The 27,096-nt window shown below is 40.0% G+C and overlaps 1 protein-coding gene across 2 annotated transcripts; it reads right to left on the bottom strand.

The window, feature by feature from the left end:
- Positions 1–6,068: 6,068 nt before the first annotated feature.
- gng13b (guanine nucleotide binding protein (G protein), gamma 13b) lies at positions 6,069–21,876 on the bottom strand. 2 transcript variants are annotated; one of them, XM_035996861.1, is made up of 3 exons: positions 21,376–21,876; positions 8,472–8,589; positions 6,069–6,183 (listed from the first exon to the last, which is right to left on the bottom strand). In XM_035996861.1, exons 2-3 carry the CDS (start codon positions 8,567–8,569, stop codon positions 6,078–6,080), a joined length of 204 nt encoding a protein of 67 aa, XP_035852754.1. In that variant the 5' UTR covers positions 8,570–8,589; positions 21,376–21,876; the 3' UTR covers positions 6,069–6,077. The 2 variants fall into 2 exon arrangements, with proteins under 2 accessions (XP_035852754.1, XP_031174627.1); XM_031318767.2 differs by having other exon boundaries at positions 8,472–8,598; positions 21,376–21,874.
- Between the last annotated feature and the right edge of the window lie 5,220 nt (positions 21,877–27,096).

The following is a 27,096-nucleotide window of genomic DNA, read 5'->3' as shown; positions in this document are numbered from 1 at the left end:
AAGTAATAACCATGTTTTTCGGTTCACAACTGGTCAACTCATGCTGTGTTCCTTTTACCACGCAAGTCGGAGGTCGGAACTGGGAATGACGTCACTCCTGAGGTAGTCAGAGACAGTTTAGAAAGTATAGAGGATCTTTGAGGTAGTCTATATCAACAACGTTTTATTTCTGGGATTGTTCAGGTGCCGCCGGAAATTCCGCTGGATGTCTCTCATTTAGGCCAGATGTACGTTACCTTCCTCTCTCTTGTGCTCTATTTTGTGCGTACAAACTCCGCATGAACTCAGAAATTCTAACTTAGCATAAATGTGTTTTATTGCTTATGAATTCAACTTTTTATTTGTAAGAGGAAGAGGTTACACATGCTCACTTTAGGAGAGTAAGCTAGATCTGAAACAAGTGTTGAGTAATATGCTGTAATTCCGAACCCAGCAGTTCAGGCGATACATTTTTGGTTAAACACACTAGTTTATGTTTCTACATACATTTTCCTACTGGAATAATATTGGAAGAGAAGTAAAAGGGATGAGATGGAAAAAAAGGTAGCCACGGGGAAAGTGAGAGTCCAAAAGGCGCTGACAGGGTGAAGAAAGTCAGAGCCCTTCCCTTCTATAACTATTTCCTGTTTTCCATTATTCATGAGTTACAAGAGGCAGTGGAGGGGAAGGAGGAGAAGAGATTGTAGCTTTCCATCTTTCCCTCGAGTGTAGTCTTTTATAGGACCATATGCCTCCTCCTGTCTCTTACTACTATCTTGTAGTCTTTTATTTTCCCTCCAGGTCTCTTAGTCTATCACTCATTCCTCTCTCTCTCTCTTTTGTCTTCTCTCTCAGATTTGAACTTAAGAGTTTTGTGTACAGTACACATCCCGGAGCCAGAGCTGCTTTGAGGCTGAGAAATTTGTGACTAATGGTCAAATCCAGTTCTGAGTTTAGACAGGCGCTGTAGTAGAAGGGAACTATGAAGGAGAAAACTACCACTTTTAAACAGACAACATTCAAGCCTGCAGGCGGTTAACATATCAGTTTTGCTAACATATGTAGAGCTGCTCTAGGAGGCTGAAAAACTTGGAAGTAATCAAATGAAAACCTACTTGTTACAGCCAAATAACTGCAGTTTCTCTGGCTAACAAACAGACTGATAACAGTACAAAGGCAAGAGGATTTCCCATGATTTTTTTTGCTACTACCTTAAAAAAATTGTGACAGACTACCAGTTAGCTGGTAAACTAGAGAGGCAGACTTTCCACGGCCATGAATGCTTATATGATATGGCCATGAACATAGATACATATACGTAGATACCGCATTGGGCGCTGCTGTTCATTGGAGTGATACATTGACGCGGCCGCCATTTTGGCTAATAATAAAGGAGGTTTATCCACAATTAAAATAATCTTTCTGAGTTTCCAAATGATTTTAAAGCAGTTTGCTTTGCTACAAATGTCAGAAATGTATTTATGATACAGCATACTTGAGTAGGCAGTGATCCAAAGGTGTGGAATCAGACCTCTCTTTTTTTAAAGATTAGTTTTTTTGGCTTTTCCGCCTTTAATTTTTGACAGGACAGCTAGGTGAGAAAGGGGAGAGAGAGGGGGAAGACATGCAGGAAATCGTCAGAGGTCGGATTCGAACCCTGGACCTCTACATCAAGGCATAAACCTCTCTGTATATGCGCACCTGCTCTACCTGCCGAGCCAACCCGGCCACGAATCAGACCTCTCTTAATGTAGATTTGCAGTTGAAAATATACATTTTCGCACTTACACATGTACATACCAAACACATAATAAAAAAAACAACCCAGACAACCAAGTTGTCTAAAAATCTTCTACTTTATTCAATAACATAAATGTTTTTGTAAAACATTCAATAAAAAAATTATCTTTAATTTATTGCTCATTGTCATCTTTACACTAGGACTTGAAATGATGCATAATATTTTTTTCCAAAGCACTCTCACAAGGAATATGTTGCTAGATATTTAGACAAGATTTTATGCTGCCATTATAATAGTAATAACTTACATACGTATGCATGTTCAGATTATATAAAAACAAACCAAATAAAGTTACAGTTGCTGAACAGAAAGACAAGGGACAGGCAGACTCAGGAATCCTCTCGTGTACTTTTGGAGCTGCTGTAAGACTGTAGCGGACAGCATTTGTTGCATTTCCAGTGGTGTTGTAAGAGAACAAAAAGTTTTAAACCTTTTGAGTTGTAAACCCATTTTGGAAGAGGGAATAAACTTATCACTGGAGAAGCTACAAACCTGAAGCTCAGAACTTTAGTTCTTTGTACCGTGGAAGCCGTTTTAAAAGTCCCCCTTCATGCATTTATTATGACATTACAAGGCTAGATTTTAACGCAAAGCTTTAGTATCATTCTGTCAACTAGTTAACACACATTGTACTTTCCAACACCTAAACTATTCAAATAAAATAAAATAAAATAAGGGAGGTGTATACTTTACATGCCAGTGAATCATAGAGTTTATAAAATGGCTCCATTTGGAGTCGTCATGTTGCATAATAAGCTTATTGTTGTACTGGATATCCTAAATTCACCGGTCTCACTTCAGCTACACTGATACAATTTTACATTTGCAGTTTTTCTTTTGTTCCCAAAAAGTATTTTTAATAAATCTGAAACATGTCAGTATGATTGGATGGAATCTTTGCTTGTCGGACATGTTTTACAGAACATATGAATCGCGGGGTCTAAGATAGATACAAGCATGTTTGATAAAAAATGTAACAATTTATTAGCACATTATGGACCATGTCATTGTTGAAATTGAGTTGTTTTTTTGTTTTTTTTTAATAGGGAAATTAAATATTTGCAGTTTTACATTATATAACCAAAGTGATCCAAGCAGTGAGTAGCCTTTTGGGAACCGGGTCATCTTGAAGAAAATGTATATAATGAGACTCATTACAGTACTGAGATGATTTGAGGCTCCCCTGTCCCAGGTCATTTAAAGAATCCCACATCCTTGCTACTCCTCCCCTCATACACATTCTCAATGTGCGTGTGTATGTGTTCTGCTGATCTGCTCGGCCTCAGGCTTGCCTGTGTGTGTGACACAGCTGCATGTGTGTGTGTGTGTGTGTGTGTGCATGTACAGTACAGTATGTGTGTGTTCTTCTGAATCTGCAAGGGAGCTTAATGTTGAAATGTATGCACTTTTTTTTTTTTTTTTTTAAGAAAATAAATACGTACACGTAAACTCACAATTACAGTCACGTGCACGCACACACAGGCCAGTTCTGAGGTCAGTGGTTATCATGCCACATATTTACATTCTCATTTTAAGGAAACTGTGTACAAGGCAGTAGTAGATGGTGATCTGGCAAGGTTTAGTCTTTTTTTTGTGTGTGGTCATTTTTTGTCTTTTTTGGGGGGAGGGGTATGAGGAAAAGGGAGTGCGGACATGAAAACTAAGGTGAGAAAAAAGGTCTCGTCAATAAATAAATAAATAAATAAACCAAGTATTAATCAATAAGTTAATAAGTTAAGTTAAAGGGGTTTTGTCTGTACATGTGTGGAGAGAGATAGCATGTGTGTGCATGGTTCGTTTGATGCAGAGTGTTTGTGTGTTGTCCTTAGAGTCTGTAGCTAAGGAGGAAAAGAAGCAGTAAACTCAACCCCCACCCCCCCAGAGACCCATAGCTTCATTCTGCTTTGACAACACAAACAGAGCTGCTATGAAAGTTTGGGATCTAATGACACTGAAGTCTTTTTAGAATGTAAATGCGATAACCATGCTTTAAAAAGTTGTGTGAAATCAAAACTACACATGTAGGAAAACTGTAGTCACACTTGGAAGATAGAAGTGAAAGCTGAAAACACAATTTCAATGTGATAATGATCCTTTCTTAACTCTTAATTCTCAAACCCTGGCAGCTACGCACACTTTTGTCTTCCGACACGGTCAGACGACACTAGTTCATGTCAAGCATACTGACACCTTTTAAGCAACTAATAAGATACATTTTTAAATATTTTTTTTTCCTTTTTTATCTTTAAAGAATCTGATCTGTAACAGTGGAATCATTTGTTAATTCAATTTGTGGTTTATGTATTAAAGTTGAAGACACAATGAGTAGGATTTTCCTTAAAAACGATGTAAAGACAAAAATGATTCCTCTCAATCATCACTTATGACCCACTAGAAGTGTGTAGTGGTGTGCGTATCTGCAAAGACCCTGCTCTCTGCCTGTATTTTCTCTTTTCTTTACATTTTGCTGTGTTCGGGACTTTTCTAGGCGTCAGCCTCTATAAAAAAAAGTAGCGACCAGGTGCCAGATCGTAAGCACGCATCCAAGAGGAAGCTACGAAAATGGCTGTCACAGCGTCGAAAATATAGCAAGGCCAAATGCCAAGCGGAGAAAGCTGGTTCCAAAACGAGAGTGAATCTTGGGTTGGTTTTCACCCGCTGGCAAGCACCATAACGCTCGATGAGCCGGGGAGGAGGGGCCAGCTTTGAATGTTGTGTTTACAAACCAAAACTGAAAAAATCCTACTCATTTTACCTTAGCCAATAATAAACATGTTTATAATTTATAAACGCGCCATTAGAACCTATAAAGATTTAAAATTAGTAATAATGAAATTCATAATGTTACAATGGCTTACAGTATAGGCATACATGTATTACAACTGCCCCCATGTTGGATGGGAAATGCCTTGAATGCAGACAAAGACACCATTTACACTCATGCGTCTTGGGTGATTGGACAGCTGTCAGATAGGGCTGGGCAATATAACATCTTAGATGTTGGATATCGTAATATCGTTATATGGCATAAGTGTGTCTTTTCCTGGTTTTACAGGCTGCATTACAGTAAAGGGATTTTCTGAACTCACAGTTCTATTATTTGCCTTTACTTACCAATTCTGTGGCCTTAGTCATTATATCCACATTACTGATGATTATTTATCACAAATCTCATTGCGTAAATATTTAGTGAAAGCACCAATTGTCAACCCTACATATCGTCGCAATATCGTTATCGAGGCATTTGGTCAAAAATATCGTGATATTTGATTTTCTCCATATCACCCAGCGCTACTGTCAGATATCAAAAAAGCTGATTGTAAATGTATCCAAGAAGTGTTTGAGATGGGCTGAAATTAAAATGCTCAAACCATTAGGTATGATTTGTGTAAATATGTGTGTTAAATCACATCTGGATTTAATCTTACGCATCATATATACGCTACAGTCATGAGTCTTAAAGTCCTTTACATGAAGGTCCAATGTGTCTTTTAAGGCAGATTTCTAACTTTTGGGAATTGTGAAAAATTAAAACCATTGTCTGTAAGACAACATAAGCAAATCCTTGGATTATAAGTATACTGTATTTACTATAAATCATCTTCATTCAATAACGAATCTTCATAGGTTCTTATGAATAGTTTAGTTGTAATGAGGTGTTAGTTATTTTGTCAACTACCGTGTGCAATCAATTAACTTTCAATTCAAAAAGTGCCTAGGTTTTATTATCATTTTGTAAGAGCAAGTAGTTCAATCTCAACATGGGACAAAATTCCCTCAGCAGAGCTGCAGTCAGTCTGGCAGTGAAAATTTTACAGCTCATCAAAAATGGAAAGGAAGAAAAGCTGCTATGCTCACAATGGAGAGTAGAGATTGTAAGAGGAGAGGAAGCGTGTGACTGGCAGCTGCATAAATAAGTCGTCATCTATCATACAGAGACATGTAATAGGAGTATTGATCATCATCATCATATATCATACTAATGATGCATTGCCGTGGCAGGAATAAACTTGCAGTGGATGCGTGGCGGTCAGGGAAAAAAAAAAGAAAAAAGTTTGGAGTGTGTGAGTGTGTGTCTCTGACAGTGTGTGTTTTTGTGCCCTTGTTGGAGTGTGTGTTCAGGGAAGTTGGGGGACATCAGCTGTTGTACATTCACGGTGAGATGTTAGGAGGCGCTGTCCTGCCATGGCTTTCACAGGCCAGGACAGGAGGGTCAGGTTCAGGGGTCATCTGTAGGTGTGTGTTGGTCGGCGTGGTTAAAGTTGAAAGATTGTGGCAGGGTGGTTGGTTTTTTCTTCTAGAGAAGGATGCACTTTCCTTTCTCCACCCACGGGTTGTTTTTCATCAGCTCCGGGTTCAGGAACGGATCCTCGGGGACGCCATCCTCTATCCACTTTACCAAACTTTGTGGAGAGACAGAGAGGGACAGAGACATTTTTTGAATTCCAGAGGAAGTTTATAACCACAATCCATCCTCTATCCACTTTTCCTCTTTTCCCATACAAGGCAAGGAAGAGAGGGAGAAGCTGAGCAAGCAGAAGTAAATACTTTCATTTAGCCTACCCTAAAACTGTAGCTTTTTTTGTGCTTTTACTTTTTTGGAGAAAGTCATTTTATTTAGTCAAAGTGGTGTTGCAGCAGTTAAAATCACATAGATTAAAGAGTACAAATGTTATGGCCTCACCATAAGCTTTAATACTTGAAAGTAGCCAGTCACAATCTACTGTACATGGGTGACAATTAGATGAGTCATCTGATTTTAATTGTTGCGCTTTATTGTGTAATTTCTGATTTTGCATTAAAGGATTGTTTGATATTAATTTGGGAAATACGCTCTTCACTTTCTTAGCGAGGGTACAACGAGAAGATCTTCTTTTTGTTGGACAAATATGAAGCTAGCACACAAATAGTTAGCTTAGCTTTGCTGGGTGCAGAAACTTCCTCTGCCTGTAGTCCGAAATATAAGCCCCCGTGAAACTACAACATGTTTTTTTTACACTTGGGTTTTGTACAGATTAAACAAAGAAGACATAACACGTTAATTAGTGAGATTTAGATGTGGTGGTTTGGATGGGCAGGGTCAGGCTCGCTGTTTCCCTCGGAGCCCGGTCTTTATGCTAAGCTAAGTTAACCGGCTGCAAATAAAAAAACAAACTGAATTAATAAGCCTTAAAACACACACTTTGCTTGCTTTAACACATATTTGTTTCTGCTACAGCCTTACTTGGTCTGGTATGACCAGTAGCTTATAATGGATAATGTTAGCTAATCTTAGCTAACTTTAGATAAGTACTGTTTTGTAACTTATCCTGAATTAGTCCATTGTCTTACTATTCTTTGCTAGTGCTACATTGCAGTTACACGATGTTTTAGCATGTCACAGATATACATGTTTACTTCCTGTTTTACTCTTGTCATAAACACATTGAAATATCAATTCGTGACAGTAGCACAAGTAAGGAAAGATTATTACTAAGTAATGCCAGCAATATACTGTATGTCTAATGTTTGCTATCATTAGCCACCATAAGCTACTTGTCATATGAGACAGTAAGGCTGAAAAACCTCTGCGTGTACTGTTATGTCTTCACTCAAAGGTTACATATTCTCACTTTAAATTCAGTTAATTATTCATAACAGCACTTTACTTGAGTAAAACATTGCACTCTTTCCATCACTGCTTCTCTTATTTGTTCAGCATCTTTTTAGATTCTCATTATTTTGTATGCAGGGTTTCAAAACACTGACCCTGAATACTTTAGTGAGTGTCATGTGTGCTGATGAAGCCTCAGAAGTGTTTCTTCTGAGTTTCCTTGATTGGCCCCTAATCTAGCGGCACGGCAGTGAGAGCCGGAGACAGACAAAGAGTGCTGAACACAGCTTTGCTTAATGATTAGATGTGCACTGCGGCTGTGACAATAGCTTTCAAGGCAGCATTACTTAATGAAGTCATATCACTGTTTTATTATTGTGGTGCAGTGACTAATGCTGTCATATCCAAAGTCATTGTGTTTATTCAATCACTGTACTCATTACAATGAACAGCAGCAGATATTGCTTGCCTTATGTGAGTAGCGTTTATATTAGTGTATAATTGAATAACCCACTGAATACTTGAGTTACCTTGGAAACAGTTATTGGTTAAACAATCACAACTCAAGGTCCACTTGTTCTGGAGCTTTCAACCATATGACACCGCCTTTATTGGCTGATGGGGTTTGCTCAGTAGTCATAGAACTTTGATTAAAGTTGCCGACTGCCTCACTGACCAGTAACTTTTGGTTTGAAAGAAATTAAAGGCTTTAGAACAGAGCAGGTGTGTCGCCTCAACCCAGAACTGCCGGATTTGTGTGCGTTGTAGACTAGTATTTTTGCACATTTGTCACAACGAACAAAGTCCAGTTCGTTTCCATCTTTGTCACAAACAATTGAGAAACTTCTCCAAATGTCAGACTTGCCTTGCTTTGTTTTTGTGTTGTAAAGACCTCGTTTGAGGTTCTTTTCCACATCACTTACACCAAAGTCCGTGAGTCTGTGAGTCCAGACTTTGGGTTTGGGCCAATGTATTTAGCCTTTAGCCCCCCCCCCCCCTTCCACTAGGCTGGCTACGGCCCTGTCCTATCACGGTTGTTTTTCGGGGCTTAAACTCCGTGCAGGTGCTTGTAGAGCATTTTGTGGACTAACTACTCACTCAGTCACTGTTTTGGAGGACTTCTCTCGTTTGAAGGCCAGCTGGTACTTGAGGCTCTCCACCTCTTTCTTCATCTGGGGTACGTCCCACTCATCCATGGCTGCAGTTCGATGTAGGGCTTTTCTACCTGTGCACAGCAGGGAACCCACAATTAAATGTATACAGTGCACACAACACTGTTAAATAGTAGTCAGGCACACTCCATACAACTGTGCCTTGCAGCAAGAACACAATGGCGTGCATCTGACTTATAACCTCTGCTTAGCAATTCCACCTACAGGAGAGAAAAATGGAGAGAGAGAACAAAACAAGTGCTGCCAAAACTGGCAGAGCCACTTAACACCACAGGATACAGGATGCATTCTTTTGTGTCCTTAGGGCTGCATGTTTCTACTTTAAGAAAGGTTCCCCAGCTTTAAGGGATATGCCAAATTTAATTACGTTTGCAAGCAAACTTAACAGCAGTTCAACAGCACTGCTGTCTAATTTTCTTAGTTTAGTTTTTCTCATACACTGAGGCAGAAATCTCCACTTCAGTAGCACTTACATACACCAAACTATGCAGTTTCATTCCTGTCTATATTCTGAAGATTTTTTTTTTTTTACAGAGGGCTTTGTTCATATATCATTCATAGCCTGATTTATGTAAAATGTTATACCTAAAAACTGACTAAAAAATAGATTTTTTTTATGGCTGATGACACAATTTTTTGTTTTACGAAGTATTAAAACGAAATATCCAAAATTCCCTTTGTCAAAAACCTTTGACTCTAAATGAAAGTCTCTAAATGACTCATATGCATATTTAAACATAACATTTCAGGAAACCTTTAATACAAACATGTATAGTCTTAATCTACTAGGAAAGTGTCATGGTGATATATATTAGTTAAAATATTTCGCATCACCTCCAGTGTTCCAAGGGATGGAAAAGAGAAAATGTTTTTGCTTCGCCCAACAAGAAAAAGGACAGCCTGTACTTGTGCTGCGTCCCATTTCTTCCCGTTTGCCCTCAATCCTCCCCAATCCCTATTGCGTGTGCTTCTGATATGTAGTGGTGTCCCAACACAAAACTTCACTCTGTGAGACGAGTGCTTAGCCCTCCCCTCCACACCCCGTCACACCGAGGTTTATCTGAAGCAAAAACAAAAGGACGGTAAAAGGCAGTAATGTAGCTTTAAGCTGGATGTGATCCTCTATTACAGTGATTTCTAACCAGGGCTATCTGTCTGCAGTTGCCAGACAGCACTTTGACAAAAAAAGAAAGAAATGATGGTATAAAAAAAAAAAAAAAACACATATTAAGTAGGCTGAAATCACTTGTTGTGATTGAGAGTGCATGGAACAGAGATGTTCACAAGTCATTTTTTGGATGTCCAAGTCGAGTCTCAAGTATTTGAGCTTGAGTCCAAGTCAAGTCTCAAGTCTTTTGCCACAAGTCCAAGTCAAGTCTCAAGTCTCTGGTCATCTGATCTGTCCCTAACACTGTATTGTTAAATCTTATGAATTCAAAGCATGTCCTGTAGCTACCATCCATACAGTACAGTATCAAAATCAGTTGTAGGATAATTTTATGGGGTTTACTTAACACATTCCTCTAGCCCTCGGACCTGGTGAAATATTAACCTAAGTCTGTCACATCATATGGATACAACTATAACGATACAATTTGCCTGTTCCCAGCATTAGCACAACACTTTGCGATGGTTAGCTTGTTACCTGTGACGATATATGCTAAATGTAACGTCTCTTTCACATTAGCAATTGACTGACCTACCTGGGTGCGTTTTAAGCTGCCTGATGAAGTTCGATGTTGTTGATCCGGCATAATTTATCATGGTGCCCACACCTTGCATGTAGCTGTTAGCTTACTGCCACTGTTCACAAAGTTATTGAAAGCAAAACTAATGACAAAAGGCACAACTCTGGGAGGACTTGGTGTCGCCATGTCAATGCATTTTTTTTATATGTGAGTGCGCGCACATAAGGCATAACGCATGCGTTACGTTGTACATTATGGCAAAGGGCAGGAAACATGCAGCTCGGCATACGTTTCCCCAACGTATATACGTCAATAAAAGAAAATAGAAATACATGAATCCATTTAGATAAGCAATAATTGCATGAAAACAGGTTGTTGACGAGTCTCGAAGCTCGAGTCCGAGTCAAGTCTGAAGTCTTTTGGGTCGAGTCGCAAGTCAAGTCTGAAGTCTTTTGGGTCCAGTCCGAGTCAAGTCTGAAGTCAGCTGTTTGTGCGACTTAGGTGCGACTCGAGTCCGAGTCTCAGACTCGAGTCCCCATCTCTGGCATGGAAGCTGGCAGGTTCTACAGTATAGGCAGTGGTGGAATGTAACTAAGTACATTTACTCAAGTACTGTACTTAAGTACAAATTTGAGGTACTTTACTTGAGTCTTTTCTTTTCATGCCACTTTCTACTTCTACTCCGCTACATTTCAGAGAGAAATATTGTACTTTTTACTCCACTACATTCATCTGACAGCTTTAGTTACCTTACAAATATTGCACACAAAACACATGTAGTTTATAAAATATGTTTTATTATAAATTAAACTACCCAACAATATATAGGCCTACAAGTCCAGCTGAAATGATGGAAATGATTAAACACTTAGTTGATTAACAGAACTGTTTGGATCCTTTCCAGTTTCTGAAATGTGAGGATTTTTCTGCATTGAGTACATTTACTTTTAATACTTTAGGTATCTTTTCCTGATGATACTTACACACTTTTACCTAAGTAACATTTTCAATGCAGGACTTTTACTTGTAACAAATTGTATTTTTGACAGTGTAAAGTTTACAGTTAGTACTTTTACTTAAGTAAAGGATCTGAATACTTCTTCCACCACTGTCTACAGATTCTGTATATATGACACCAGCACTTCCTGGATCTTCTGAAGAGTGAATTTTCCAGGCAAATCTTGTGCTAACTACCTAAAAACTAACTGTATACACAAGTCTTAGCCACTCACCCATCATAATAAGATCAGTACTCCCTCAACACAACCTGAAGAGATTAATGCATCAGTAATATGCACTTTTACAGGTCCTATCCATTCGCCCACACTGTACAGTGAGTAAGTGTGAGGAGCACATGGGAGGAGTTAGCCTTCAGCCCTTTCTGCTAGAAATATGGTTAGGTTTAGGCAACAAAACTACTTGTTTAGGCTTAGGAAAAGATCATGTTTTGGGTTAAAATAGAGTTTTGGGTTAGAATAAAGTCCTGAAGGCTAACTTCTCCAATGTGCGTAGACGGAGCTGCAAATAACAAAAGACAAAATCCATCCTATGAAGACAAAACTGTAGTGCGTTTTATCATGTCATAGGGTGCTAGCTGTAAAGACCACTAAACCTAAATGTCATGACCGGCTGGCGGTCACCTAATTGCGTAGGATATCATACGAATTGGTGTGCATAAGTTTTCGTACGCCATCATACCAACCTGTTCATGAGAATGCGTTGCACTTAAGTAGGCTACCTCATACAAGACTATTTCACAAAATCCAAACTATCCCTTCGACGCACAGATATCAGAGTGACCGTCGCATCTCACTTTCAAAAATAAAGGAGTACATTGGAGTATTTCCCAAAATGTTAAAATATTTATTTAAACGCAGTATATTTAGGACTTTACAAAATCCACTGAGGCACACACACACACACACACACACACATTTGGATGTTGAAGGGTTAAAGTGAAAGGAAGTGCTTTTGGGCCATGACCAGTTTGTACCTCTATCTCATCTCATGTTTCATCAGGAAAACACGTTATATTTACATGTAATAATTGGAATTGTAAGTATTTTTCTTTGTCTGTTCCTCCCTCTCCCTCTCTCGCACTCTGTGTCCACTATACCCTCTCAATACTCTATATACCTTCTTTTGTGTGTACTTGTGTACCCTTAAGTGTGTGTGTGTGTGTGTGTGTGTGTGTGTGTGTGTGTGTGCATTCAGGTGAGCCGAGTGCTTGTCTGGTCTGCACTCAGAATCGATCTCACTGAGGTGCTTCAGTGGTATTTATAAAAGGGACATTAAATAATACTTGATATTATGCAATGATCCTTTATGACAGTTTAGTGAGCGGGGGGGCATTGTGAGGCAGGAAATAGCCGCTCTGAATTCAACACCTACTTCACCGTATGGTCAGGATGCTAATGAAGTACATAAACAATACAATAGGAATGTGTTGTATTTCATTTAAATGGCTCTGAAACTCTCTATTTTTACCCCAATGCAGTGCAGTTAGAATGGTGTTTGGAAAAATATAGCTTACAGTAAAACAAGAATCTAATAATACAAAAACATACATGCTTTTATTCTACATATGTCCGTATGGTCGCTGCATGTTAGAAAGTAATGTTTCACACCGCTCCTTCAAAATGGATATTTAAGATGTTGGAATAGAATGAATCAATCATCTGTCTGCTAAAAGCCTACACTTCGTTTTACAGAGAGAGACCCCACACTGGGAAAAGAAGAACCATTTTGCTGGAGAGTGTGGAAAAACATTAAAGATTAAGCTTAACAGTGTTGGAGGCAGACAGTCATTTCAGTTTGGAGATAAACGTACGTAGTAGGAGCTGAAAAATAAATAAAAAGATTTGTGCCGTAATGTATAATGTTGTAATTTGTTGTTGTTGTTGTTGTTCTTTGTTAAAATTGATTTTATAAAATTGGTATCGAAAAAAGTATCATTCAGGAACCGGTATCACAGTCTGGATTTTGGTAGTGTTACCGGTATCGAAAGTTTTTGAACGATACCCAACCCTAGACAAGAAAAGGTTGTGGCTCAAAAAAGGCGAGACTGAGACAGGCAGTGAAAGAGACATTTACAGTATAATGAGTTAGTGAAGTGTGTGTGTCCTTTTGTGAGTTTAAAGGAAAACACCAGGTGCAATATTACATGACAAAGTGTGTGTCTTACCAATATTAGACACACAGAGAGAGAGAGAGAGAGAGAGAGAGAGAGAGAGAGAGAGAGAGAGAGAGAGAGAGAGGCAGAGCGATGGCTTCCTGGCTGAGATCAGGTTTCAGCGGCCTCCTCCAGAGACGACGAGAGGATTGAATGCTTTTTCTCTTTCTTACTCTATCATTCACCATCTCCTTCATCCCTGTTTTCCCCTCTTTCCCACTTTCATTTCTTTTTGTCTGCTCGATCCATCTGTTTCCCAGTCTCTACCTCCTTTCGGGTCTCATTTTCTCGCTTCTTCTCAGCCAATGTCTCTGTTTGGCTTTTTCATTTTTGCTGTACTAATTTTGTCTCATTCTCGCCATTCTTTTTTCCTCAATCTTTTTCTGCTTCAGTCTCTGTCACTATCTTTCTGACAGAGGGATTAACCAAGCTTTGAGGTACTGGCTTGAGGATGTAAAGGTGGTGTGATGGTACACTGTCCACAGCTAAATCAATTCAATCGCTGCATAATTGACAGAAAAAGCTGTGAAAAAGCTCCAAAAACAAACTGTCTGAATATGAATTTAATATTATGTAACTGCAGCTTTAGCCTTAGTCTTTTAGCACATGTAGGTAGCCATCAAGTGCATATTCAAGAATCATTTAAAGGGTTCTCGTTTTAAAACAAGTCAACTTCAGCTGGAGGCAGTGTTTCCAACCTACTCCTGAAGCTAGCATTAGCTTAATTAGCTAGCTACAGTGGATAAACTCTACTAGCGAGAGCTGCCATGTCAGTCGACAAAATTGACGGTCACCTGCTAGAAATGAGAAGCCTGCTTTTGTCTACTTCTGACTGAAATCAGGGATCCTAATGTTTCACAAATGACTATGAATTTTGAGTAGTAAATCAGCCACCATCATTGTTTTGCATATAGAAAGTCATGGCGTCACGCCGGACTAGCCTCTGTTCCATTAGCTGCTGTAACTCAGTCTCTCAGTCAGCTTTTTTTTTTCATCAGCCTTTCTGAAAAAAATATGCATATTCCTGAGGTTCACTTTCCATATTCCTCGACATCCACTACAGCACTTACTGACAGAAAAAAAGTCAAACTACGTTTACTTTGTGAGCACAGAGGTCCTGGAAGCCATCCATATCACATGTTTAGTCTAAAATCAGCTGCTATGATCCTGATCTTTATTGGCTTTGGAAACATTTACATTCCAGCAACCCCAGTCAACATTACCCAAGATAGTGTTCCGTTTGCCAAATACACCCTATAAGTCTTTTTCCTTGCAATGTTCAAAGTGTTTCCTACTGTTCAAACGGAGAAAGCATTTCCAATCAATATGCAGAGCTAACGTTAGCCTGTTTAGCTAGTTGATATAATCTGCCTTTTACAGTGTCATTTCAGCGGGCAAAATTAACGGTTGCCGGCAAGGCATGTAAAGCTGCTTTTGTTGCTCTGACAGAAGTCAAAGCCTAACAGGTGTAGCAACAATAAGAGGGTTAGGGTTTAGCAAACGGCCAATCAATGGACTTGGGCAGAATGACAGAAATCTCTCATTTTTTATGGTTATGCAGCACATGCAACTGTTCACTCATGATTAACTTAGTGCAATTATTTGTAGTTAAACTTTCTTCAGCTGAAGGTAATGCTTACTTTTCCACTGTGTATTGTTTATTTTTTAGTTATAAATTAAATATTGGACATTTTCAAGAATGATTACTTGAAAGTTAATTAGAGAATTAATAACTCCCATAAAAAAACTACAAGCATGGCAGCGCATGTATTTATGTCATTGTACATTCTAGAGTCATTTTTTCAGCTTTCTAGCTGTAATCTCTACTGTCCAAAAACCTGCACGGCATTCAGTCCTCTCTGTCCTGCTGTTACTACAGACATGTCTGAACTAGCGCTAGTGGCGACCACTCGCCTAGCTCGATGTCAAAGCGATGTCTTTAAATAATGTTGTCCTCCCTCTTCTCTTCTCACTCATCTATCTACCTGCCTGTTTCCATTATATTCTCCCCATTATTTCTCCATTATTTACCTCATTGACATCATTGTCCTGTCTCCCTCTCCTTCAAAAATTACTCTGCCTCACATTTGCTCAATACCCGTACTCATGTACATCATGTCTGTGTTTATCTTCTGCATCTCAGCTACCAGCTAATTACCAGCCAGAAGCAAACTTTAAGCCTTAGACATCACACAAATCCAAATCATGGAAAGAGTGTAAGACAACAGTAAGCCACATGGCAATCCATGTCTCCATGCCTCCTCACTAAGTGCTCCCTGTCCATTCTCCTGAATTTCAAACAGTTACTACATTGCTCCACACATGAATCAATCCCTCTTTCTCTTTGTTGCCCATCAACACCCCTCCAAAATAACACATTCAACCTTAACCAACAGTCACATTTAAAGGTGCTCATGTAGTTTATCACAGGCTGTTCTCATGAACCATTTGTACATGTAGCTATGAAAAGTAAAGGACTGATAGACCTTTTTCACGGCAGACATGTTGACATGTCATAGTAGGAAAAGCACAGGTGTATTCAAAACCATTAATGATGGCTGCATTCCACTTAGGAGAGGCCCTGGTTATTGTGCATGCTGACTCACTGAAATAGCTTACTGGGACACTTGATGGAATTGAGCAATCGTTAAGGCTATCAATTTCAGCTATGCTTTTCCTACTATGACAATTCAAAATGTGGGCCAAGCAGGTGAGTGTAGTTCACTTCCCGTAAAAAACAAAAGACTTACCAGACACCCAGGAAACACGTGTTTGTTCCCAGGGAGTATTTTAATCCAAACCACAATCTTTTTCCTAAACTTAACTATCCGTTTTGGTGCCTAAACGTAACTGTTGTCGCCGCATGATGCTCACTTTTTGTCAGCTAAACTCAACTGCCATGGCCCCTGAAAGGACCGTCATCTCATGGTGCTCTATAGCCGGCTCCCAGTAACTTTTGATTGGCTAAACTCAACTAGCAACGGCCACTGATATGACCGACTGCTTGCTGTGCTCTGTAGCCCGTTCCCAGTAACCTATTGTCGGCTAAACTCAACTAGCAACCAGTGTTGAAGTATCGGTCTTGGTCTTAAGACCGGTCTCAAGACCACTTTTTGAAGTTCTCGGTCTTGTCTCGGATAAAGAGGACAGACGAGGGTTGTAGTGGGCTCACCACTAGCAGTTATCAATCTCGCTTCAAGGAGCACTGACAAACAAAGAAAACGGGCTACACCGTCGAACAGAGTGGAGGCTGCACCTGATTGGACGAATACTTGACGTGGGGCTGTCTGCTCCCGGACCATAATGGTGGCTCGTTTGGAAAACTTTCTCTTATTTTAGGAAAGTAGTTCACTGAAATGTGTTTCTACAAACATTTTATGCGAGAAATAGGCTATGTAGTTTCTGAATCTGTCTTAATTTCAGATCGACAACTGTCAGTTGAAAAGATTTGCGCAAGTTTTTTTAAAGGCGGCCAGTCAAGCTGCCCGCTCCTCATTTGCATTAAGTTGCCTGGATTCAACTTTTTGCAAATGAGGAGCAGGCAACTCAACGCCCCGCTTCTCCCAAGTTGCCACAATGCTACCAGAATGCACTGCGCTGCTGCTCACATAGACAATGAATGGGAAGCAGGGAAATGACGCTTGACAGTGGACACGTACCATCACACTATAGCAGCTTTGTTAGGCTATCCTTCACAGTATGGTGCTTTGAGCTTGTTCACATGTTCACAATGACAATGCTAACATGTTGATGCTAGGCAGGGAGGATTTTTACCATGGTCACCATTTAAGTTTAAACTGTTAGCATGCTAACATTTGCTAATCAGTACTTAACACAAAGTACAGCTGAGGCTGTCGGGAATATAGTAGTAAATAGTAACAGTTAGAAATTTGGGAGGTATTTAATCATACTGTAAAGCAAAGTTTTGTGCACATTAAAATTTTGACCTGATGATGACGCTAGATAAAAGGTTCACCAAAAAAGGATCACCAAAGTCAGCAGGATACATTTTCAGGGAACCATTAATGTCTGTGCAAAAGTTCATGGCGATCCTTCCGATAGTTGTTGAGATATTTCAGTCTGGACCGAAGTGCTGCACTGTCTAAATGACAAACCGACTGTCGACATTGCCATCCCTAGAGTCACGCTGCCAGTATGGCAAAAAAAAGAAAGATTGAATGTTCTTCGTCTGCTGCACTGGATCACAGTGTACTGTGTGATGTATTTTCCTCAACCGAGCTGCTGAATCACTGTGGAAATAAACTTCTAGTCAATTTATATATAATCTGTGTACCGGCTAAACCACGCTTTGTCTGCATTTACACTAAAACAACAGTGACCTGTGCTTTGCATATAATCTGACTTATGAAACAGTGCAGTGCAGTCATCATGGCAGTGCTCTCATTTTTGCAGCATTTCTACTTAATATAACAGTAATTCATTGATGTAAATGTGCTACATTAGAAGTCAAAGGTAACTAATGTAATCCAATGTAAACCTACTGTATAATGTAGGCCCACCTGTGAAGCACTTTAGTATCAGTGTAAGAAATGTTGGTTGAGTGTTCAGAGGAGCAGTGTGTGGTGTTTGGTTGAGGTTTGAGTGTGTAACTGCAGCCGATATTGAGCTGCAAGTCTAAACTAGGACACTTTGCCATGAAGGGAGTTCAGGTTTGCCTTAAGATAATACTCTGCTCAGGAATTTTGGAAGATGAAGAACCAGTTAATTACATTTGCTTTATTAAAAACTATTCTTTGAGATCTTCTAATCAAACTTTTTCCTGTCTCCTCAGCTTGAAGCCAATCCAATCCTCCAGCCTGTTTTGTCACAGGTAATTAATAACTCAACGGGGCCTTGGAAATTGGTTTTCCAGTTGTAGGGGTGTAAATCCCACGTTTTATCACAATACGATATTATATTGATTCTTTGGACAACGATACTGCCACTTTATGATTTTGATTCGATTCAATTCAGGGGCCTGCGACCGATACGAGACGATACTAAAGCCCGTTTAACACAATCAGTTACATTTATATACAGTATATTTACAAAAAGCAACTAAAATATGATTAGTCAATTTCATTTCTAAACTCTTCCAGACATTTCAATTAAAACCAAATTACTCTTTTTGATAAAAAAGAATGACTTTAAAGTGGGAATTTCAAAATAAAGGCGCATCTTAAAGATGACAATATGTACCGATATTTTCACTTTGTATCGATAATATTGGATTGTTGAGGATTTAATCGATATATCGATCCATATCGATACCGTTACACCCCTATCCAGTCGTAGTGTGGCTCAGAATCCAAACTGCTGTTTTTGTATGTGTGTGTGTGGTGCTTTTTAAAGACATGTTTGGGTGGGTGTGTAGTGGGGATTGTTGAGTGGTTGTTTAAGTGTGTGTGTGTGTGTGTGTGTGTGTGGGGGGGGGGGGGTTATGTAGGTTGCATGGAGATTTGGGTCAAAAGCATCCAGAGATTAGCCTCTGCCCCCTGTCTCCTCCCTGTCTTCACAGTCTCACAGAGTAATATACTGTATGTGTGTGTGTCAGTGGAGCAGTCGGCACTCTGTGTGCTGAGCTGCTACCGATGCTTAATGTGTTAAATCGCTCTGTCTGACTTGATGATCTATGATGATGGCACAGATAGCAGCTTGAAGGAGAAACCAAAGGTTAAAGGGACATTAAAAAAAAAAGTGAGTAAGTGAAAGACAGAAAGAAGAGGATCAGACAGGTAGGGAGAGATGCGAGGCAAAGAGACAGATGAAGGGAAACAGAGTGAGGTGCCTCTGTAGCTACTGCAGTGTAAATAGAGACTAAAAATAGAAAGGAACAGGCAGAGCTCCTCTGACCATCTGAGAGTGTAGACTAAGAAAAAAGGAAGAGGCTCCTTGCTGTTAAACTGCAGAGGAGATGTTGCTGAGGATTACAAATGCCAGATGCTGACAGATGATATTTAAGCTTTTACAACCAGCCGATCTGTTCAGCACTTCAATGAGCTCTGAGGCCAATGAGGACTAGTCCAGCTGATATCACACAAGCATACATGGGGAAAGGTCCAGTCGATCAGATCTGATCAATATAGGCCTGGATAAATAATCAATAATGGACTGGATGGAATGTAGGTTTTTGTGTGTATGAGGGTCAGCTGTTATGTATTCTGCCCCACTGTTCCCACATTGTAAGGAGCCCAATCAGAGTTCTCTAATCTGGGTGTGTTTGTCCCTAAGTGTGTGTGGGTGTGTGGTCCCAGGGGCCAGCCAGATGGGTGGCCCGGGCCCCCGTACCAGAGCCAGAAGAAATTAAATTAGTATCGTGGATTGATTAGTGAACAGGCATATCGTGTACAGTCCCAGGGGCCCCTGGACCAGAGCCTCTGTGTGAAGGGACCGTTAACCTGAATGTTTAAAAGTCAATCAAACGACTACAAAGTGACGCAAAATTAGGGCTGGGCGATACGGAGAAAATCAGATATCGCGATACTCTTGTCCTAATACCTCGATGTCGATATTGTGGCGATATTATTGGGTTGACAATTGGTGCTTTAACAAAATATCTTCACAATGAGATTTAAGATACATAATATTCAGTAATGTAGATATAATGACTAAGTGGGTAAAGGTAAAAATAATAGAAGAGCTAGAACAGTCTGGTAACACAGAAAATGACATAACTTTACTGTAATGCAGCCTTTAAAACCAGGAAAAGACCACATTTAAGCCATTTACGATATTACGATTTCCAAAATCTAAGACGATATCTAGTCTTATATCATCAATATAATATTGATATATTGCCCAGCCCTACGCAAAATAACCACAAAGTGACGCAGAACGACCACAAAGATGCACAGAACGACTACAAAGAGACGCAATATGGCCACAAAGAGACATCAAATTATGACAAAGATGCAAAATGATCACAAAGACACAAAACGAAGTCAAGAGATGCAAAACGCTCACAAAGGGACGCAAAATGACTAAAAAGACATGCATAACAACTACAAAGAGACAAAACTGACTACAAAGACACAAAATGAGAAGAAAATACGCAAAAAGACGACAAGGACACGCACAACAGCTACAGAGCGACTCAAAGCATCCGCAAAGAGGAAAAAAAAGCAGGCAAAATGACTACAAAGAGACAGCAAATGACTACAAAGACACAAAATGACTAAGAAGAGACACAAATTGACTCCAAAGAGAAGCAAAACAACTACAGAGAGATGCAAAACGACCACAAAGATGACTACAAATGACACGGCCATTTTATGTTTTCTGTGTCTTCTTTGACATTCGTTTATTACACTAAATGAACCAGGGATTTCAATGTGAGACTTACAGTAACCCATTTCTCATTTTACAAATGTGTCCCCCTTCTTTAAAACTGAGCCCTAATCTGGCCCCCTTATACCAAAGTTTCGAAAACCGCCCCTGCTCAGAGCCAGAAGTAAGACAAACATCTTCCTTCCTTAAAACAAGGTCAGGTGAGGCCAGAGAAAGAGAGGGGGAAGGAAAGGATAGAGGAGGAGAAACTGCGGAGGAGAAATGTAAGTTTTATGTAACATTCGTGGGTTCTATATGGACCAGTCTTAAGGTGTGTGTGTGTGTGTGTGTGTGTGTGTGTGTGTGTGTGTGTGTGTGTGTGTGTGTGTGTGTGTGTGTGTGTTTTGGGAGGCTGGATGCAGACAGCACAAAGTGTGAAATCGTCCACCCGGATTGTTGCACTTTGTGAAGTACACACAGAAATAAACAGGTGAGCACATATAACCTAGTCAAATCACATTCATAGAAATTAATTTTCGAGCCTATTTGATGCCAATGTTGAATTTTACGCGAAGTTATTATTGCTGCAGAAAGGCCTGTAGGCTTATTAGGATATTACAGCACTGTGTTGGTACAACAGGCACGGTGAATGATTATTATAATTGCATATGTGACTAAAACAGACATGCAGGCGCATCTCTTACCTCACTGATGCGCCGGTGGAGGCTGTTGCTCTTCCCAAGTCTGACCGGTGCAGTTAAACCAGAGGGGGGGCAGAGAAGACGGCTGGACGGACACAAGGCTAGAGGATTTTAGTCTCCAGCTATAAAAAAAAATATATATATATATATATATATATATAACAGCAGACTTAATGTCCGTACACTTAGTTTTTCTCGGTGAGGCGGTGCGCACTCTCAGTAGCCTATCCACTGGAAAATAAACCAGGGATAAAATCCGCAGTCTCCGGAGTAAAAACAGACGATGACGACCAGTCTAAGTCTGTCTGGAGTGCTGGAGGTGGAGGAGCCTCTCTTTAGCCAGTAGTTAGCCCGGTAGTTCGATGTGTGGCTGCTGCTGAAGCTGAAGCTGCCAGAGAATGAGGGGAGGGGACATAGGAAGTTAACGAGCTGGTCCGGTGCGCGCTCCGCCGTTCACTGGCCGCTTCTCTGCTGGGAGCCTCCTATATGAGCTTCCGCGCGCGCACGTGTGTGTGTGTGTGTGTGTGTGTGTGTGTGTGTGTGTGTGTGTGTGTGTGTGTGTGTGTGTGTGTGTGTGTTCTTGTTTAACTATATTCGTGGGGTCCACAAACCGTGAATACAGTATACTTGTGGGGTCTGGACAGCTTTGTGGCGCCAAAATGCTGGACCCCACAAGGTTAAAGGGCTGTTTGAGGGTTAAGACTTAGTTTTAGGATTAGGGTTAGAATTAGGTTATGGTTAGGGTGAGGGTAAGGGTTAAGGTTAGGCATTTAGTTTTGATGGTTAAGGTTAGGGTAAGAATCTAGGGAATGCATATGTCAATGACGGGTCCCTACAAAGATAGTGAAACGCAGTGTGTGTGTGTGTGTGTGTGTGTGTGTGTGTGTGTGTGTGTGTGTGTGTGTGTGTGTGTGTGTGTGTGTGTGTGTGTGCGTGCGTGCGCGAGTGTGTTAGTGTTAGAGAGAAAGAGAGAGAGAGAGAGAGAGAAAGAGAGAGAGTTCCCTGAGGATGCGGTTAGAGAGTTGGCGAGGCTGATGAGAAAGGGATGGAGGAGGAGGAGGAGGGGGAGCTGTCTGTCTAAGCAGGATTTTAAACTGTCTTCACTGCATGCGTGTGTGCGTGTGCGCGCGTGCGTGTGCGCGTGTCTGTGTGTGTGGGGACACTTTTTGCCAGACTCTGGATTTCTGCCCTAATATGGCCACTTATAGCTCCATTTGCAAAAGTCCGATTTAGGTTCTCAGTGTAGCTGCAGGGGGAACACTGTTTGGGTTTGTTTGGTTTCACATATGAGAAATACTGCATTTGAGACCACAGCTGGAGCTTGTTTGACTGTTCATGGTGTGTACAGTGAAATTGCTGATTCAGGGATTGTATTGTTGTGTGCTAACAGTCTGTCTGCCTGTGTGACCTTTGAATTGCCTTTAATGGTGTTGTCTACATGAAGAAACATGTATGCAGATTTATGTATACAATACACTTGTGTTTTACTATTTCAAAAACTTGCATATATTTTGCTATTATTCATATATGCTCTATTTGTCTTTGTTCTATTTATTTATTTATTCTATACATTTTATTTGTTGTTGTTATTTAAATGTATTCTACTTTCATGCACACTGTTGAAGAGCTGCTAAACAGATTGTCATTGTACTCTGAGCACAATGACAATAACGATCTGTCTGTTGTTGAATATGTAGCCTACTTTTACTGTAAATTGGACCAGAATACTCAGAGTAACTGAAGAAAGCAACAAATAATAAATATGTCCATTGCTTTTATCTGAGCGGGACCATTAAAGGGTAATTAGAATTTCACATGTTTGTCCCCAGCCTGCACGGTCCATGACTTACATTTTCAACAGAAATCTCAATGCATGTATGCACCTGCACAATTCATTAATCCAGCAGCACGCGTTTCATTCATTTCCATCTGTTCAGGTGTCCTATTGAGAGGGGAAAATGCTTGATTCAACAACAGCGACGTAGTAACAACAACGATGTTGTGCAGGTGTAGTTTGTTGAATGTAACATGTTGATCTGTGATCTGCTCCTAATTAGTTAGGATGAGTAAAATGCAGAGGATGTATTCCTCGTATGTGTAAATGTGCTTGGCAAATAAAAGAAATATATATCTATAGAGAACTTAAAAGGAAAGGCACATTTAACCTTAAACTAGAAGGCTACGTTTTCTGAAAACAATTTGCATGTGCTTGCTGCTGAAAATCCATGGTTGAAACATTTGAAAAACTTGAAATTCTAAAAATAAGAAATGTTAGTTGAAGTGGCAGATGGAATACAAACACTTAATCCCTGTACTGAGTGAAGTTGTGGTATCAGTGAAGTGAAAGTGCTAAAAAAAAAGCTGAAGATTCAATGGTATGGAGCACTGAAAGGAGTTGAAATGTCAATCAAAGCGTAGATGATGAATTGAGCTGGAAGTGTCCTGAAAACTGTTAGTGTCATTTGAAGTGTATAAACTGAAAGACATATCAGTTAAAAAGTGTTGGCTGAAGTATACGAACTGAAAATACTGAAGAGACCATGTCCAAAATGGAAGCTGCAAAAACAGGACTGAGAGATATTTAGATGGAATAAATGTAAAAATTGATATTACACACGCTCCCCTCCCCCCACTGTAAGAGATATAACACTTTACAGGCTCCATTAAGAGCTGTGCCCAGCTCAGAGAGTAGAGATACCAGGATGCTGGCTAGATGAAATTAGTCCCCTTCACTTCCTAGTGTCATGGTCCGCCACTCTCTATAACCCCCCCCCCCCCCTCCCCCTCCACCCGGAAAAAAAGAAAAATCTATTTCCATTCTTTGATAGATGATTTCCTGTACCTGCTGTTTCTGTGCTGCTGGAGCCAGAGTGCATATTGGGAGCAGAGGCGGTCAACCACGTACATAGAAGGTGTGAAATGACCTGGAAATTGGCTGTCTCACTGTCCTACAAACAAACTTGAAGAGTTTTTTTTCTTCTTTTCTTGACACTAGTGATTCCCAAGAGCAGAAGGCAGAAGGTCAATTTGAGAACTGTGATGCTCAGCTTCAGATGTACTTATGCTAAATTCATGCCATGGCAGCAGAATGGGAAAAGCAGGAAGATGTTCTGTTGGTAAGACTTGGGATCATTCACATAATACATACATACTGATGAATTACAGTAATAGTCCTTCATTCTTGAAGACCTAGAGGTTTAAAGAGATGAAGAAAGTAACTGGACATTCCACTTTTTGCAAAAACCATTTGAATAACTCAAGCCTTTTTTGTATTTGATTGGTTGTTTTTTCGCCTCGTCCATACACTGACATCTTACTAATATTAATCTGGATTGATGACAGTCGCTGGACCCATGTGTGTTGCCGTTGTCTTCGAGCTACAGTAGCAAGCTACAGACTGAAAATAGCAAGTTTTGAAGAAGATAGAGAATATAGGTTTACGGCATTTCCTCTCTAACTGGGAAGTTTTGAGACCGACTGGCGGGGATTTGCTATGGACAAAATACACACGGCAATACACTGGTAAGAGGAAATTACGTTTAACCATGTATCCAGCCAATTTAAATAGCTCATGTATAAGATATTTAAACTGCAGGTGACAAAATCTCAAACTTTATGTGTTCTGGGTCTTCTACCGGATGACATAGTTTTGAATGAACGGAAGAGATTATGGGTTTGTCTGGCCACAATAACAGGGTGTAGAATAATATTAAGACACTGGAAAATGACTAGCCCATGTTGTTTTAAGGAATGGATTGAATGGATGATGACAAAAATGGCTGCATTTGAATGTGTTACATACAGAGTAATGGGGAAAGAAGATATTTTAAGAAGAGTGTGGGACTCCTTTTTGGATGTAATAGAAGAAATCAGGCTGTCTGATTTTTTTTTTACTGGCACCTGGTATTATAGATTGGTAGGCTTGGTAACTGGTTCTATCAAGGCATGTTTCTTTTTTGTTTATTATTGTTTATCATTGTAATGTTCGTTCTGTGTTGTCCACAGCTGTGTCTCATTTTGAAATTGTATTGAATGGCTGACAGGTGCAGCCTGGGATAATTTAATCAAAGAGGGAAAGTATTTGTGTAGTAGTCTGATTTCTATTATTAATCCCTCTGTCGTTGTTAAAGGGATGCTGTGTTATTCAAACAATTTTGGGGACAAGGAACATAATCTATTGTCCTTTCAAAATATCAATAATAAATAAACAAATAGCTCACGTTACTTTTATTGTGTGAACAGTTAACTTCATTTAATATTGTATGTGGCGTTTTCTTTTGTGGGGTGCAAATGTTCCACCAAAACAAGTTCCTTCCCGAGACCATTTTGCAGAGCCACCGTCACTGCGTCCGGAACTTAGCGCCGCCCAAGACGATAGTGATTGGTCTAAAGACATGCAAACAACCTAGAGCGTTTTTTCTCCTATCCCAGAATGTATGTGTGGTGTAGCCAGACCTTACTCCACAGTACTGTGGAGATCTGTCTGGCTATGCGAGACTAAACTAATATTGACAGTCTGTTTTATACTGTTGTTCAGCCCCAGTTGCCCTTGGCGATAACGAGAAATATCTTTTGTACTGAAGTCTGGTACAGCATGGCAGCAGCTGCTGAACAAGGATGTTGCTACTTTTAAAAGACATTTAAAATAGCAATGATAGAATCGCGAATTAAATATATAATTATATAGTAAATAGACTCTTAAAGAAGAACTCGATTCACAAGCGGGAGTGAATCCAAAATCCTGCTTCTGTATGGTGCATTTGCAGTTTTGCATAAGAGCATTCAGACTCGTTCAGCGTACAACCTCTGAGCCTAAGAACAATACGCTCATGAGCACACACCCAGAGGCTGATGGGAATGTCATTAGTTATTCAGGTTTTTAGTCATAAACCAAAGAACTGGAGAAATGGAATTTCAGACCCGATGATGGGGCTTAATTTAAAAATCAGGGGGACCAAAGTTATTGCAGTTAATCCTCGGGGAACCTTAAATATCAGTAGCAAAATTGACAATCCATCCAATAGTTGTCAAGATATTTCACTCCGAAACCACAAATGTCAACCTGCTGGCAGCACTAGATGACAAGTCAGGGGTAGTTAAGATATTTTAGTCCGGACTAAAGTCGCGGATCAACTGACCAACAGACAAAATATTGATTAGTGCAGCTTCAAGATTTGTCTCTCACTGGCTATACCTCTTGACTTCATTTAAGGCCGTCTCTGAAACACACAGGCCATCCTGCAGTTTCCACAGAGAAGGCTCTGGAAACACCTTCTGTCTTTAGACAAGCTGTTTCTAATCCAGGAAGTGTCCACACTCTCACCCATTAATCTGATGTCATATCTGGTGTGACATATTGGATGAACGGTCAGAGCCAGTAAAGAGGGTCTGGATTAGATTAGATCACAGCTCTTTGTGTAAATGTGCACGCTGCTGTGAGATTGCATACTATGTCCCTCTCTATATGTGTGTGTGTATGCGTGTGTTTTGGGATTAGACGTCATTCAGCAGATTACTGATGTTCCATTAGAAAAAAGTCTGCTGGTTTAGTAAAACCAGTTTATTGAACACACTAGTGATTACTGTAGGACCTTTACACACAGTGACACCAGACACTCACACACACACACACACACACACACACACACAATGATTATACAAGTAGAGCAGACAGATAGAAAGCTATCTGAGACTTTCATGTCTGTACTGTAATTGAAGAGCTAC

This window comes from Sander lucioperca, chromosome 21 (assembly GCF_008315115.2).
Source record: "Sander lucioperca isolate FBNREF2018 chromosome 21, SLUC_FBN_1.2, whole genome shotgun sequence".
Lineage (NCBI taxonomy): Eukaryota > Metazoa > Chordata > Actinopteri > Perciformes > Percidae > Sander > Sander lucioperca.
This window is presented reverse-complemented; position numbering and strand designations above follow the sequence as displayed.

Coding starts and splice junctions, on each gene's coding strand:
- gng13b (XM_035996861.1), bottom strand. CDS start 8,569: ATGGATGAGTGGGACGTACCCCAGATGAAGAAAGAGGTGGAGAGCCTC. Junction 6,184..8,471: donor TCCTCCAAAACAGTGACTGA/GTGAGTAGTTAG, acceptor CTCTCCACAAAG/TTTGGTAAAGTGGATAGAGG.